The 14,281-nt window shown below is 43.8% G+C and overlaps 1 protein-coding gene across 1 annotated transcript in view; it reads left to right on the top strand.

The window, feature by feature from the left end:
- Positions 1–3,205: 3,205 nt before the first annotated feature.
- The window catches only part of PSMD1 (proteasome 26S subunit, non-ATPase 1), a 133,497-nt gene continuing 122,421 nt past the window's right edge, over positions 3,206–14,281 (top strand). Inside the window, exons 1-4 of the mRNA XM_053310099.1 lie at positions 3,206–3,376; positions 6,177–6,220; positions 11,607–11,680; positions 13,044–13,213. Of these exons, the coding sequence (XP_053166074.1) occupies positions 3,361–3,376; positions 6,177–6,220; positions 11,607–11,680; positions 13,044–13,213 (304 nt within the window). The 5' untranslated portion in view covers positions 3,206–3,360. The remainder of the gene's footprint in view (positions 3,377–6,176; positions 6,221–11,606; positions 11,681–13,043; positions 13,214–14,281) is intronic.

Below are 14,281 nucleotides of genomic sequence, written 5' to 3'. Positions count from 1 at the left end.
ATGGATTTTCTTCTTTCAGACAACCACACTGATGTTTCATATCAGGTAGCCAGATTTTGTATGGCAGCGATTGAGATGCACTCATGGTATGTTAGAAATGGTCGCTTGAGGTTTTTTAGTTTGTGCTCAGCTGAAATCAGCACATAAAATGTAACACCAGAATGACTCATTGTGATTTAGGGAATGTTTGTAGTATAGGCTGAAAAGGGGCAGGGGGCAGGGAGAATTCACGGTAGCTTAAAGCAAAATAGAAACACACAAATATTAAGATCGATAGAAAATAAATGAAGAGTACACTAAGTTAGACATTTTAATTGCAGCAATAGAACAACACAAAATATCCACTGAGCTTTTCATAAGAACAGCCCTGCTGGATCAGGCCCAAGGTCTAGGTAGACCAGCAACCTTTTTTTAACACAGTGGCCCACCAGATGCCTCTGTGAAGCCCACAAGCAAGAGGTGAGGGCATGCCCTCTCTCCTGCTGTTACTCCCCTGCATCTGGTATTTAGAGACATCTTGCTTCTGAGGCTGGACTACAGCCACTAGAGTAGCAGCCATAGATAGACATGCCCTTCATTGAAGTTCCTCTTAAAGCCATCCAGAATGCTGGCTGTCACCACATCCTGTGACAGATAATTCCATAGGCTAATTATGTGCTGTGTGAAAAAGTACTTCCTTTTATTGGTCCTAAATTTCCTGACCTTCAGTTTCATGGGATGACCTCTGGTTCTAGTATTGTGAGAAAGGGAGAAAAATTTCTCTTTGTCCACTCTCTCCACACCATGCATATTATTTTATTTGATTTATATACTGCCTTTCCTTATGTGGCTCAAGGCAGATTACACTAGAATAAAAAATACATAACAATTAAAATAAAAAACCATTTAAAAGCAGATTAAAATTAACATTAAAATGACATATCATTAAATGCCAGGCTAAAAATATGGGTCTTTAGGGCTCTTCTGAAGGCCTCTAAGGAAGTTAATCCCCTCAGGGAGCGCTTCCCACAACCTAGGGGCAACAACCGAGAAGGCCCAGTCTTAGGTTGGACACAAGATGGTTCTGTGGCACCCAAAGATGGACCCCACCTGATGACCTCAATGAGCGGTGGGGCTCTTATAGAGAACGGTGTTCTTTCAGGTAACCGGTCCTAAGCCATTCAGGACTTTAAAGGCAATAACTGGCACTTTGTACTTTGTCCCAAAACATATCAGCAGCCAGTTTTAAGAACAGTCATAATAAGAGACTTTGGTTTGGGGCAGTATAAAAATCAATCAAACAAACAAACAAACAAACAAACACAAACAAACAAACAAACAAATGTGGTCCCTTCAGCGTACCCCAGAGACCAATCTAGCTGCCACATTTTGAACTAATGGACGTTTCTGAACTATGTACAAAGGCAGCCCTACATAGAGTGCATTCTAGTAGTCCAGCCTAGAAGTTAACAGCTGGTGCACCACTGTTTTCAGGTCATTCTCCTCAAGGAATGAGCGGAGTCTTTGACACAATTGCAGCTGGTAAAAAGCCCTCCTGGCCACAGCCTCAACTTTATGCACCAGGGTGAGACCCGGGTCCAAGAGCACTCCCAAGCTATGAATCTATTCTTTCTGGTGGAGTGTAACCTCATCCAGAATAGCATGTTCTATCCCATCTTGTAGATTATGACCCCCAACAATGAGCACCTCCATCCTTCTTGGATTCAGCTTCAGTTTATTATCCCTCATCCAGCCCATTACTGCCTGTAGGCAGGCATTTAAGGGGCTAACACCATTTCCAGATATTCATGACAAAGAGAAATTGTCATGAATATTTTTATCCATGTGGTTTTCTTGGTAAAATACAGGAGTGGTTTACCATTGCCTTCTCCTGTGCAGTGTGAAATGATGCCTTTGTCGTTGTCATTGAAGTGATCATCTGCCTCCAGCACCTTCCTGTATTGCTGCTGCCCAATATAGGTGCCTGCTTGCTTTAGCTGGACAGCTGGGATGACCTTTGCGCTTTAGGTGACCCTACTGAGAGTATATCTCCCGGTGTACTTTGCATATCCCTCCCAGGAACCGCCCTCGCCCAAGATGAGGAAATATAGCAGGACTTGGGGTCGGGTCTTGTGGTAGCAAGCATGAATTGTTCACTTTGCTGAGCAGGATCACCTTTGCTAAGCAGTTGCTAAGCATATGCAAACCTAGTTGCATACGAATGGGAGACTGGAAGAGTGAGCATTGTCAGATATTCCCCTTAGGGGATGGAGCCACTCTGTGAAGAACAGAAGATTCCAAGTTCCCTTCCTGGCATCTCCAAGATAGGGCTGAGAGAGAGAGACTCCTGCCTGCAACCTTGGAGAAGCCGTTGCCAGTCTGGGTAGACAATACTGAACTAGATGGACCAAGGGTCTGACTCAGTATATGGCAGCTGCCTATGTTCCACTTTCTATTCCCTCCCCAGGCTCCTTCTCCTTGCTTTGATCTACTCCATTCCCCCAAACCCTCTATTCATTAATTGGCTGCCTTTGTCTTAGGACTTTGTGTGTGGGGGAGGGGGCAAGGTCTTGGCTGTGTGTGCTGCATATGCACCATCTGCAGAATGGGGTATGTACATGCAGCCATTCAGATCAGGTCTGTTATCTCTCATCCCTATATGTTCACAGAATATAATTAGAAGTGATGATTAATATTCATGATTATGTATTTGATCTAGGTTATTTATGAATTTTAAAAAGACCTTAAATTTTGTTTTAAAATCCGATTTAAATTTTAAAAATCCGATTTTTTTCCACCCTCACACACGTAGATATAACCATAGGCGGGTTGGTTGGTTTGCAAGTTGCAAGCTTGCAAGTTGCCGGTGAGATCCAAAGGCGTAAGATGCTATGAAAATTTGATAGGGGTTGTGGGCAGAAAACAGAAAGGAGCTTCACTTGACCATGCTGAGCAGGCTCCAATGCTTTGGCTCATGCTCAGGTGTACAGGGAAGGAGGCGTTGTCAAATATAAGAAAGTGTTACTACAAGGGCTCCACTTTTATCTACACTCCGGCTGTGCCAAGACTTGGCTCCTCCCCACTCCAGCTGCGGAGAACGTCACTTCGCGCACGCCCCCCCAGCGTTTTTCCAGTCAGGCGTTTGGACTAGACAGCCCCTCTCCGGACCCCGCCGAGTCTGGTTGCCGGGGCGAGGGGTCCTTAGGGGAGAATGTCGCCGGCGGGGCCCCTCTGCATCACTTCCGGGGTAGCTCGGGACGCGACGGAAGCGGCGAAGGCGCTTGGTCACGACTGCCCCAGCAAGAGGCACCGCTGTTTCCCGAAGACTTCCCGCTTTCCTGCAGTTCCTCTGAGCCGCCCGGGCCACGCCACGCCGGAGCCATGATCACCTCTGCCGGTGAGTGAGTGAACAGCCGGCCGGACCATACCACACCACAGCTAGGAGGCAAAGAGGCCCGGCTGAGTCAAGCAAGCCGGGCCCGGAGCAGGCTCCCCAGGAACGCTCCCTCCGGGGTGTGCGTGCTCCCTCGCTCCTTTCTTTCCGAATCAGGCAGCGGCTCCCGTTCATTAATTCGTTTCCTGCTGCTCATTCGAGGCTGGTTTGTGTTAGTTTTACCCCGCCCTTCCTTTAAGCTTGCAGGGGTTTTCAAACTTGGGTCATAGGAACATAAGAAGCTGCCATATAATGAGTCAGACCCTTGGTGCATCTAGCTCAGGATTGTCTACACGGACTGGCAGCTGCTTCTGCAAGATTACAGGCAGGAATCATTCTCATTCCTATTTTGGAGATGCTCCAAGGGAGGGAACTTGGAACCGTCTGCACTTCCCAGAGCAGCTCCACCCCCTGAGGGGAATGTCTTACAGAGCTCACACTCCTAGTCTCTCACTAAAATGCAAACCAGGGTGGATCCTGCTTAGCAAAGGGGGCAATTCTTGCTTGCAACCACAAGACCAGCTCTCCTCTCCCAGCTGCAGTTGGACTACAACTCTCATCATCCTCCACCACAGTGTCCTTGTATTGGGGAATGATGGGAGTTGTAGTCCAGCAGCAGCTGGGGACCCAAGTTTGAGGATGCTTGCTCTAAAGAGTTAAGGGCCAATGGGCAGTCCTCCACACCTTTGCTTCATTTACAGCAACCCTGGGAGGTTGCCACCCTGTGCCTGTTTTGGAATCCACACCTCCCCATGCCTATTTCAACAGTCTAGCTACTCTTACCTACTGCCTCTGCAGTAAATCACCTCAGTGACAAGAGGTCCCTCCTGCATGTCATGGGCACATAAAATCATATGAACAGTTTTGCTGGACAAGCTCCAAGACCTATCAAATCTAGCCAGCTGTTCTCCACAGTGACCCACCATATGCTGCTTAGATGCCCACAAGCAGGCTGTCTCCTGCTGTTACTTACTTGCAGTTGGTATTCAGAGGCATATTGTCTCTGTACCTGGATGTGTGACCCACTCGAGTTGTGATTTTCTGGTCCTTTCTCTGTTAAATCACTGGCACTATTTGCTGTTTGGGGAGTACTTGGGGTGTGCCTTTTAAAACAAATGTATGTTGATGTGCACATGTGTGCAGTCCGATATTTTAGGCTTCAGTTTTCTCCTACCTATATAAGGTAAATATCTGAGACCACAACTGCACGTTAGATGCTAATATGTGTCATGTTAGATGCTAGCATTGATAATAAAACTTTGACAAGTGGTGCTTCTAATTAAAGCAGTGCCAAAAAAGCAGATGACTTGCAGGATTCCCTTCCCCAGTCATCATTCCCCACCCCACCCCTGCAACTCACCAAATCACTCCCCCTCCTGTTCAGTTTCAGACTTGTGAGGATCTTATTACAGTCAGCAAGCCTTATTATTGAGTGTTTCTGAATACCATGACTTCTCTGAGGTGTGGGTGCTGAGCTGATTAGGTAAAGGCATAGCACAGGGATGGTGAACCTGACACTCTCCAATTGTTGGGTTCAACTCCCATTATTCCCTGCCACAATGACCAATAGCCAGGAATAATGGAAGTGATAGGCCAGCCACAGTGGGTGAGCCTCTAGTTGGCCACTCCTAGCACAGCAAGTAGAGGGAGAAGTATTTTTATTGCATTTTATCTCATCTCTTTCTCAAAGAATTCAGGGCAGTTCTCCTGGTTAGGGGTTAGACTGAAGTGAGGGTCTGCCATCACTCACTAAGTTTCATGGCTGAGTGGGGATTTGAACCTGGGTCTCCCAAGTGAGGGCAGATTCATATGAGTGTGTGGACATGAAACAGTCATTACAAATACACAAATGTCCCTATTTTTGTTTGTGAAATGTTGGAGGAAATGACCATTGCTTGTGGTGGGAGAGAGAAAGGAAAAATAGGACAGATACATCTGGCTATATGTATTAAAGTTCTGGGGGGGAAAGAAAATTAGATAATCAAGTAGGACACAAGCCAGCCTTGCATGCTTGCTTCTTCCTAGCAATAATTTTGTTAGCTTGCTTTTGGAACTGTACAGTTGTAGCTAACAAAGAAGTTCACAGATTTTACTAGTCTGCCTTTCTAAATGTCTGTTAAAAACTAATGCAGCCTTTGTAGAATTCCCCTGCCTCATTTCCTGGAGGCAGTTCTCCTCCACCTCTACCAGGGAACTGTTTATATACGCATGTAGGGGTCAGATTGTTTCTAATGATTCTTGAAACAGTCTGTAAGCTGCAATAACTTATCCTTTGTGTGTCCTACAAGTTTTGAGAGGTTATATGTGTCCTCTGTGTATTAAACAGCAGCTGGTTATGTGACACTGAGTATCAACTTACTAGAACACCTTTGGTACTTTGACCAGGATGTATCTGTCTTGCTTGTACAGTATTAACTTTAGCCATTCTTTTGTTCCTCTGGTATCCTGGCACAGCTTGTTGTCCACCATCCCAAATTTTTAGAATTCATTTTGCCCCTTGACAGAGAAACACTTTTTTTAAAAAAAAAGCATGGTGGCTGGAGATCTTCTCCTCTTCCTCCATCTCCTTTCTATAGATATAGGTGGTGCTCTTAATTATTAATAGGCCAAGCTAATTGTGGAAATTGTGTAATATTTCTAGCATCTGGTTTTGCAGTACATTTCATAGCTACATTGCATCCCTCTTTTGGCAGTTTTGAAACAAATGTGTTTTTAATGTAATGCATTGATATTTGTGCTGGCTAACAAGATCTTTCTCTTGTAGCTGGGATTATTTCACTTCTGGATGAGGAAGAGCCAGAACTCAAGGTAGGCTTGTTATCTTTTCTTTTGACTTAAATTAAGGCCAATGGGTCATAAGGGTCTCGAGGCTGAATATTTGAGTTCCACTCCCCCCCCAATGGCTAGTGAGCACCTGTGGAGGGGAGGGTGAGGGAGAGGGCTGTTGCATGATGTTGAATATTGGCCATACTCTTTTTTAAAAAAAACAAACAGCTAAAACTTTTAATTGACCTGGAACTCAAGATCTATACTTTAAGATCTCTCTGTGTGTGTTTGTTTATTTTACATATTTTTATACCTCCCAAAACTTACGTCTCTGGGCAGTTTACAACAAGATAAAAACAAAAGTAAAACATTAGTTAAAAACAAAAACAAGAAATGTAAAACACAAGCATTTAAAATTTTTAAAACAATATTCTAAAACAACATTAAAAACAATCAAAACAGTATCAGTTAAAAGGCTGGGTGAACAGACGTATCTTTAAAGACTTTAAAAAAATCTCAGAGATGGGGAGGCTCTTATTTCACTAGGGAGCGCATTCCAAAGCCTCGGGGCAGCAGTGGAGAAGGCCCGTCCCTGAGTGGCCACCAGACGAGCCGGTGGCAAATGCAGATGGACTTCTGATGGTCTCAATGAGTGGTGGGGTTCATAACGGTGGGATTTATGTCAATTTTGAATGATTACGGTAGATTAAACCTGTGTTCAGTTTTATGTTGCTGCCATTCCTAAAACAAGAGGACACTTAAAAACAATTTAATGTTGTTAATTGTTGAAAGAGTTCTAACTTTACAAAAAGAGAAGAAGCTGACACAAGTAACAAAAATAAAAAGACACAAAATTCACCTGAATTTCTTAAGAAAGCATATAAAATCCACAGGATACAGGTAGGAGGTACACAATTATGAAAGTATATCACTCCAGAAAGATCTTTGAGTGGGGGAGGTGTGGAGTGTGTGTCGTTAACATAGGATAAAAATGGAAACCAAGCGTTAAAATACTGATCTTTCTGGACCAAGCCTTCTGCTTGCCCCCTGGGATGGGTCAGTTTCTCTGATAAAACTATTTGCCTAACTTTGTTCTAGAGAACTAGCTGTCCATTCTGAGATCTTGGGATGATTTCCAATATTTGGCTATTCCTAATTGGGCCACCACTATTAAAAATGAAGTGAGTTATTTTGTGATTTGCAATTTTGTTAGTCTCTAAAGGTCGACAAAATAATGAATATCAGGTCCAACTGAATGGGAGAACCTCTTATTTGTTAGGAAATTAGAAGAATTTAACTCCAAAAATTGCAAAATATATGGTGGGCTTGCCCTACATGAAAAAAGAAACCCATCCCTCTTAAGCCTCTCCAGCACTTAGGAGATAGTCTTATTGATGTGATGTAAGCATAGCAGTATGAAGTAGGGATGTGGACGAGCTGAGGTGCTGTACTGGTTCGGACAAAGTTCAGAACTTTGAGTTCAGACAAAGTTCAGAACTGTGGTTTGGTGCCACGGGGAGGTGAGCGGGATCTTAAAAAAAAAAAAAAAAAGAGGAGCGCATGCTCTCCACCACCACATGTAGCTTCCTGCTGTGACGGCTCTGCCCCAAGAACCCACATGCGACTGGTTCAGTGCCATCGCAGCAGGAAGCTGCATGAGGCGGTGGTGAGCAGGGAAGGACCTGCTCTCCTCTATTTTTTAAAGATCTGTGCTCTTTAAAAAAAGAAAAAAAGATCCTGCTTGTCGCTCCCCTCCTCTCGCTCCCCAAAACCTGTGCATGAAACTTGGTGAGGAATCTTGGTTCATGCACATCCCTAGTGTGAATACCATTGGTAAACAACTTTAAGGGAGATTTCCTTTATTGAAGTTGATATTGAAATAAAAGGGACTAGCTGAGCCGGGTGCATAGCATCTGCGCTTCTAGTTTTCCCCGCCCACCACTGCTGATTTCTTCCCCTGCCTGCTGCCACCATTTTCTCCCACCTGCCCACTGCCGCCATTCCCCCCCCCGCTGCCATTTTGTTTCCTGCCTGTCCACCGGTGCTGCTGCTTTTGTCTCCCCCTGCCAGCAGTTTGCTCACGAACTCTCACGAGAGCTGCCACATATGAGATTAGCGATGGGTAAGCCTTAGAGAGATATAGATCAATTTCAAACCTGAAAAAGAGCCATTGAAATGAAATAATAATAGATCATAAATAGCAACTGCGGGCTTTTCCTTTTTTATGGAGATATGTATGTACAAAGGAGGACATAAATTTTCAGTGAATATTGATACATAGCTGATAATGTATAGCTGTAATTTTTAATGTTGCCTTGTTTGCATGTTTTTGTGCACCACCCGGAGTTTTCGGAGTGGGCGGTATATTAAATGTCTCAAATAAATAAATAAATAAATAAATAATGCTGGTTATTACCTTTAAGGCCCTAAATGGCTTAGGTCCATGTTATCTTAGGTCCGTAGTTATCTTATGTTATTTCTCTAAAGAGAAACAACAGTTTGTAGTACACTGCTCTGGGCTCCTTGGAGGAAGAGCGGGATATAAATGTAATCATCATCATCATCATCATGATCATGATCTTAGAGAGCACCTTCTTCTACATGATCCCCACCGCACGTTAAGGTCATCTGAGGAGATCCGTCTCCAGTTGCCACCAGTTTGTCTGGTGGCGACTCCAAGGTGGGCCTTTTCTGTTGCTGTTCCGAGGCTGTGGAATGCACTCCCGGCAGAAATCCGTAATCTGAATTCGTTGCTGGCCTTCAGGAGAGCCGTTAGTTTGGCCTTCCAGGGTTTTTTAATTGTTGTAAATGTTTTTAACTACTGTAAGTGTTCAGCCTGGTTCTCCAGGGTTTTTAACTGTTTAAAAGTTTCAACTGTTAATTAGTTTTATGCTGTTTTTATAGTTTTGATTTTAACTGTTAATTGATTTTAATTGTTTTTATTTTGATGTAAACTGCCCTTAGCCTTTTTTGGAAGGGCGGTATATAAACCGAATGAATGAATGAATAAAATATTTAGCCACTGATGTTCTTAAAATCCATGTAAAAAGTTGAGATCTGAAGGAGTCTAATGTAATTAAGATCTTTGTTGTTGGTTTATAAGCAGCATAATTTATAGAATATGCAATGCATTGTAGTCATATTAGACAGTATAAAGGTTTGGTTGACAACCTAGGCGCTCCTGCAATGCGCATTACAATATAAGAACAGCCCTGCTAGATCTCGCCCAAGGCCTATCTAGTCCAGCATCCTGTTTCCCACAGTGGCCCACCAGATGCCTCTGAGAAGCCCACAAGCAAGAGTGCACTCTCTCCTGCTATTGCTCCCCTGCAACTGGTATTTAGAGGCATCATTCCTCTGAGCCTGGAGGTGGCCTATAGCCACCAGACTAATAGCTGTTGATAGACCTGTTCTCCATGAATTTGTCTCATAAAGCCATCCAGGCTGTTGGCTGTCACCACATCTTGTGGCAGAGAATTCCATAGGTTAATTACGTATTGTGTGAAAAAGTACTTCCTTTTGTTGGTTCTAAATTGCTTGGCAATCATTTTCATGGGATGACCCCTGGTTCTAGTGTTATGAGAGAAGGAGAAAATCTTCTCTCTATCGACTTTCTCCACAACATGCATGATTTTATAGACCTCTATCAGCTTATGTCTCAATCAGCTTATGCAGTGCAGTACATAATGAAGTCATAAGAACATAAGAACAGACCTGCTGGATCAGGCCCAAGAATGCCCATCTAGTCCAGCATCGTGTTTCGCACAGTGGCCCACCAGATGCCGCTGGAAGCCACAGGCAGGAGTTGAGGGCATGCTCTCTCTCCTGCTGTTACTCCCCTGCAACTGGGACTCAGAGGCATCCTGCCCCCGAGACTGGAGGTGGCCCACAGCCCTTCGACTAGTAGCTGTCAATAGACCTCTCCTCCATGAAGTTATCCAAACCCCAAGTTGGCCATAGTTATCCAAGTCGGCCATAGTTTTAGGAAAGGGACATCTCATTCCTAAGAAAAGACATCCATGCGGGACTGTAGTCCCGTAGTGATGGCTACTGGTGTAAGTCAGACATTTTAAAACTTTGCTAAGGCAAACCTTCCTAGGTTGAGAACAAAACAAGAGTGACCCTTGTCCCTGGTGGACAAGCAGATCTGATTAAAAGGGAGGGAGCTAGGGCCATATAGTCTCTGCTTATGCAGCCACACGCAATTCACAGCTTAGGAGGCAGTAATTTGGCACTCTGCCTCTAAGTCTGATGAAGACAGCAGGCCTGCTTAGGAAGGACCCAAGGTGAGTTGCCCTTCTCTTTGCAGCTGCCCATGTTTCTTTGATTGATTGATTGATTGAGTACTGTCAAGTTGGTGTCAACTCTTAGTGGCCACATAGATAGATTCCCTCCAGGATGATTTGTCTTCAACTTGGCCTTTAAGGTCTCTCAGTGGTGCATTCATTGCTGTCATGATCGAGTCCATCCACCTTGCTGCTGGTTGTCCTCTTCTTCTCTTTCCTTCAACTTTCTCCAGCATTATGGACTTCTCAAGGTTGCTGGGTCTTCACATAATGTGTCCGAAGTATGATAGTTTGAGCCTGGTCATTTGTGCCTCGAGTGAAAGTTCTGGATTGATTTGTTCTGTGATCCCTTTGCTTGTTTTCCTGACTGTCTATGGTATCCTCAAAAGTCTTCTCCAGCATCCAAATTCAAAAGCGTCAAATGCTTTTTCTATCTTGCTTCTTCAAAGTCCTGCTTTCGCATCCATAAAGTGTCATGGGGAAAACCATTGTCCGAATGATTCTAATCTTTTTATGTGTAGACACATCACAGCATCTAAATATCCTTTCCAAGGCCTTCATTGCAACTCTACCAAGTGCTAGTCTGTGGCATATTTCTTGATTGCTGGATCCTTGACTGTTGACGGTCAATCCTAAAAGGCAGAAGTTATCTATCACTTCAATGTCTTCATTGTTTCTTTAGTAGAGCTTATTTTATTTTAGATTCCCAGGGGTAAAGGATGGGGCTATAATTCACTTGTAGAGCACTTGCTTTGCACGCAGAAGGTCCCAGGTTCAATCGTTGGCATCTCCAGGTAGGCCTAGGAAAGACCCCTGTCTGAAGCTCCGGAGAACTGCTGGCAGTCAGTGTGGCCAGTACCTGAAGTATGTGGACCGATAATCTAACTCAGTAAAGGACAGTGTCCTAAGCTCATATATGCTTATTTTGTGAACGGAGATTCTTGGTAGATTGTCTCCTTTCAGGACAGGCATTATTGAGCAACCCGTTGGTGGTAGGTTCTTCATCCTTTGAGGTAAATACAAGGCAGTGATCTGTAGTTCAGGTTAGGCAGGTTCATGCTTTTAAGATGAAGCCTCTTGCCCCATTACTATACTTGTGGATGCAATGATCTCTAATAACTTGGTTCTTGTCCTTTCTGTAGGAATTTGCTCTTCACAAACTGAATGCTGTTGTCAATGACTTCTGGGCAGAGATTTCTGAGTCGGTGGACAAGATGTAAGACACACATTTTACCTTTGGGAACAGGGTGGCCAGGTTATGCAGAGCATGATGTGAAATGTATCTTCTCTCCTGAGTTCAAATCCCCATTCAGCCATGAAACTAGCTGGGTGACTCTGGGCCAGTCACTTCTCTCTCAGCCTAACCTTCTTCACAGGGTTGTTGTGAAAGAGAAACTCAAGTATGTAGTACACCGCTCTGGGCTCCTTGGAGGAAGAGTGGGATATAAATGTAATAATAATAATAATAATAATTTTCATGGGTTGGAAGTTGGGAATCCATCATCCGTAGGATGCTAGTTAGATTGAAATGTGAAAAATGGTTTGTTTTGATGGAGGCAGTGATGAACATAAGAACAGCCCTGCTGGATCAGGCCCAAGGCCTACAGGTGAAACTCGGAAAATTAGAATATCGTGCAAAAGTCCATTAATTTCAGTAATGCGAATTAAAAGGTGAAACTGATATATGAGACAGACGCATTACATGCCAAGCGAGATAAGTCAAGCCTTAATTTGTTATAATTGTGATGATCATGGCGTATAGCTCATGAAAACCCCAAATCCACAATCTTAGAAAATTAGAATATTACATGGAACCAAGAAGACAAGGATTGACGAATAGAACAATATCGGACCTCTGAAAAGTATAAGCATGCATATGTATTCAGTACTTGGTTTGGGCCCCTTTTGCAGCAGTTACTGCCTCAGTGCGGCGTGGCATGGATGCTATCAGCCTGTGGCACTGCTGAGGTGTTATGGAAGACCAGGATGCTTCATTAGCAGCCTTCAGCAATTCTGCATTGTTTGGTCTCATGTCTCTCATCCTTCTCTTGGCAATGCCCCATAGATTCTCTATGGGGTCAGGTCAGGCGAGTTTGCTGGCCAATCAAGCACAGTACACTATACTTTTCAGAGGTCCGATATTGTTCTATTCTTCAATCCTTGCCTTCTTGGTTCCATGTAATATTCTAATTTTCTGAGATTGTGGATTTGGGGTTTTCATGAGCTGTACGCCATGATCATCACAATTATAACAAATTAAGGCTTGACTTATCTCACTTTGCATGTAATGCGTCTGTCTCATATATCAGTTTCACCTTTTAATTTGCATTACTGAAATTAATGGACTTTTGCACGATATTCTAATTTTCCGAGTTTCACCTGTATCTTGTCCAGCATCCTGTTTCCCACAGTGGGCCCTCCTGATGCCTGTGGGAAGCCCAGAGGCAAGAGGTGAGGGTGTGCCTTCTCTCTTGCTGTTGCTCCCCTGCAACTGGTATTCAGAGGCATCTGAATACAAGAGGCCAGAATGAACCATTTCTTTCTCCCTTACTCCTCTTTTCCTTTTGCCTTCACTGCAGTGAAATCCTGTATGAAGATGTGGGCTTCCGGAGTCGTGAATTTGCTGCTTTGGTGGCTTCAAAGGTGTTTTATCACCTGGGAGCCTTTGAAGAATCCCTAAACTATGCCTTGGGAGCTGGCAATCTCTTCAATGTCAATGACAATTCAGAATATGTGGAGACGATCATTGGTATGACCTGGTGCTGTGAACTGGAAAGCATATTAACTGGCTAAACTGCTACAGGAAGTGTTGGCGCCTGTTCTTTCACGAAAAGTTCAAGAAAAATTTAGATTTGACATTCAGAAAAGTCATTTCAGATCTTGCAAATCAGAAATATTTGGTCTGTTTGACTAAAAGGGTGCCCCATTTGCTAGATTCTGAACCTAATATTTTAGTTTTGGCAGCATTTGAGACAAGCAGGCAGAGTCTTAGCAGGACAAAGCATCCTTTATGAGGGGTGGAAGGAATGTATGGTATGTAAGGACATTGGTATGTTGTTCTGAAGAACATGAAAGGGACTAGATAGTGTCATGTATGTGACACCTCTGAGCAGGGGAGGTAGGAGCCTTCAGAGAATTTATACTTTATCCCAGCTGAGCCTCTCACCCAGCAAAGTGGACGCCCATGGTCCTGGGCTATGCTAGGCCTTGGTTAGTCCAGTCAAGTAAAAAAATGAAGAAGGGGGGTTTATTTTCTCCCTTAATATCTCTTTTATTGCTAATAACAAAAAGAATAAAAGCAGAATACAGTCATTGACATAAAGCCATGGTACACATTTGAGTAGAGGTGTTCAGTTCCAAAAGGCAGTAGCAGATACAGCAAATACAAGCCTCAGAATAAAATGTTCCCCGCCACTACCCCAGGTCTTGCTAAGACAGCTTTCTAGGTTGACTTCTCCATCCTAGATGTTTTCATGCCACAATAGTTTCCACCCCAGATCTTTTCCTTCCTGCCCTAACACACTGCTTCAGGCCTTGGTTAAAGGGGTTCACTCTCACTTTCGCTCTTTTTTTTGGGTCGCTTTTTGACTAGGAGTGGAGGCCATGCACAGAGTGCACAACTGCAGGGGCTGATCTCAGCAAAAACAGCCTCACACTAAGGCTGCGCAAAATAGCTTTTGCTGGGAGAAAACCGCTCTGTTAAGGTCCTTTGGCTTATTTAGGATCAGACCCTCACCAAAAATTGAGTGCTGTCTATAACAGTAGCCATTTTGGCAAGTGCAGTGCCCTGTTCTATAGGAACATAGGAACATATGAA

The sequence above is a fragment of the Hemicordylus capensis genome, chromosome 3 (genome assembly GCF_027244095.1).
Source record: "Hemicordylus capensis ecotype Gifberg chromosome 3, rHemCap1.1.pri, whole genome shotgun sequence".
Lineage (NCBI taxonomy): Eukaryota > Metazoa > Chordata > Lepidosauria > Squamata > Cordylidae > Hemicordylus > Hemicordylus capensis.
Note: the sequence above shows the minus strand (reverse complement) of the source record. Positions and strands in the feature narration are given on the sequence as shown.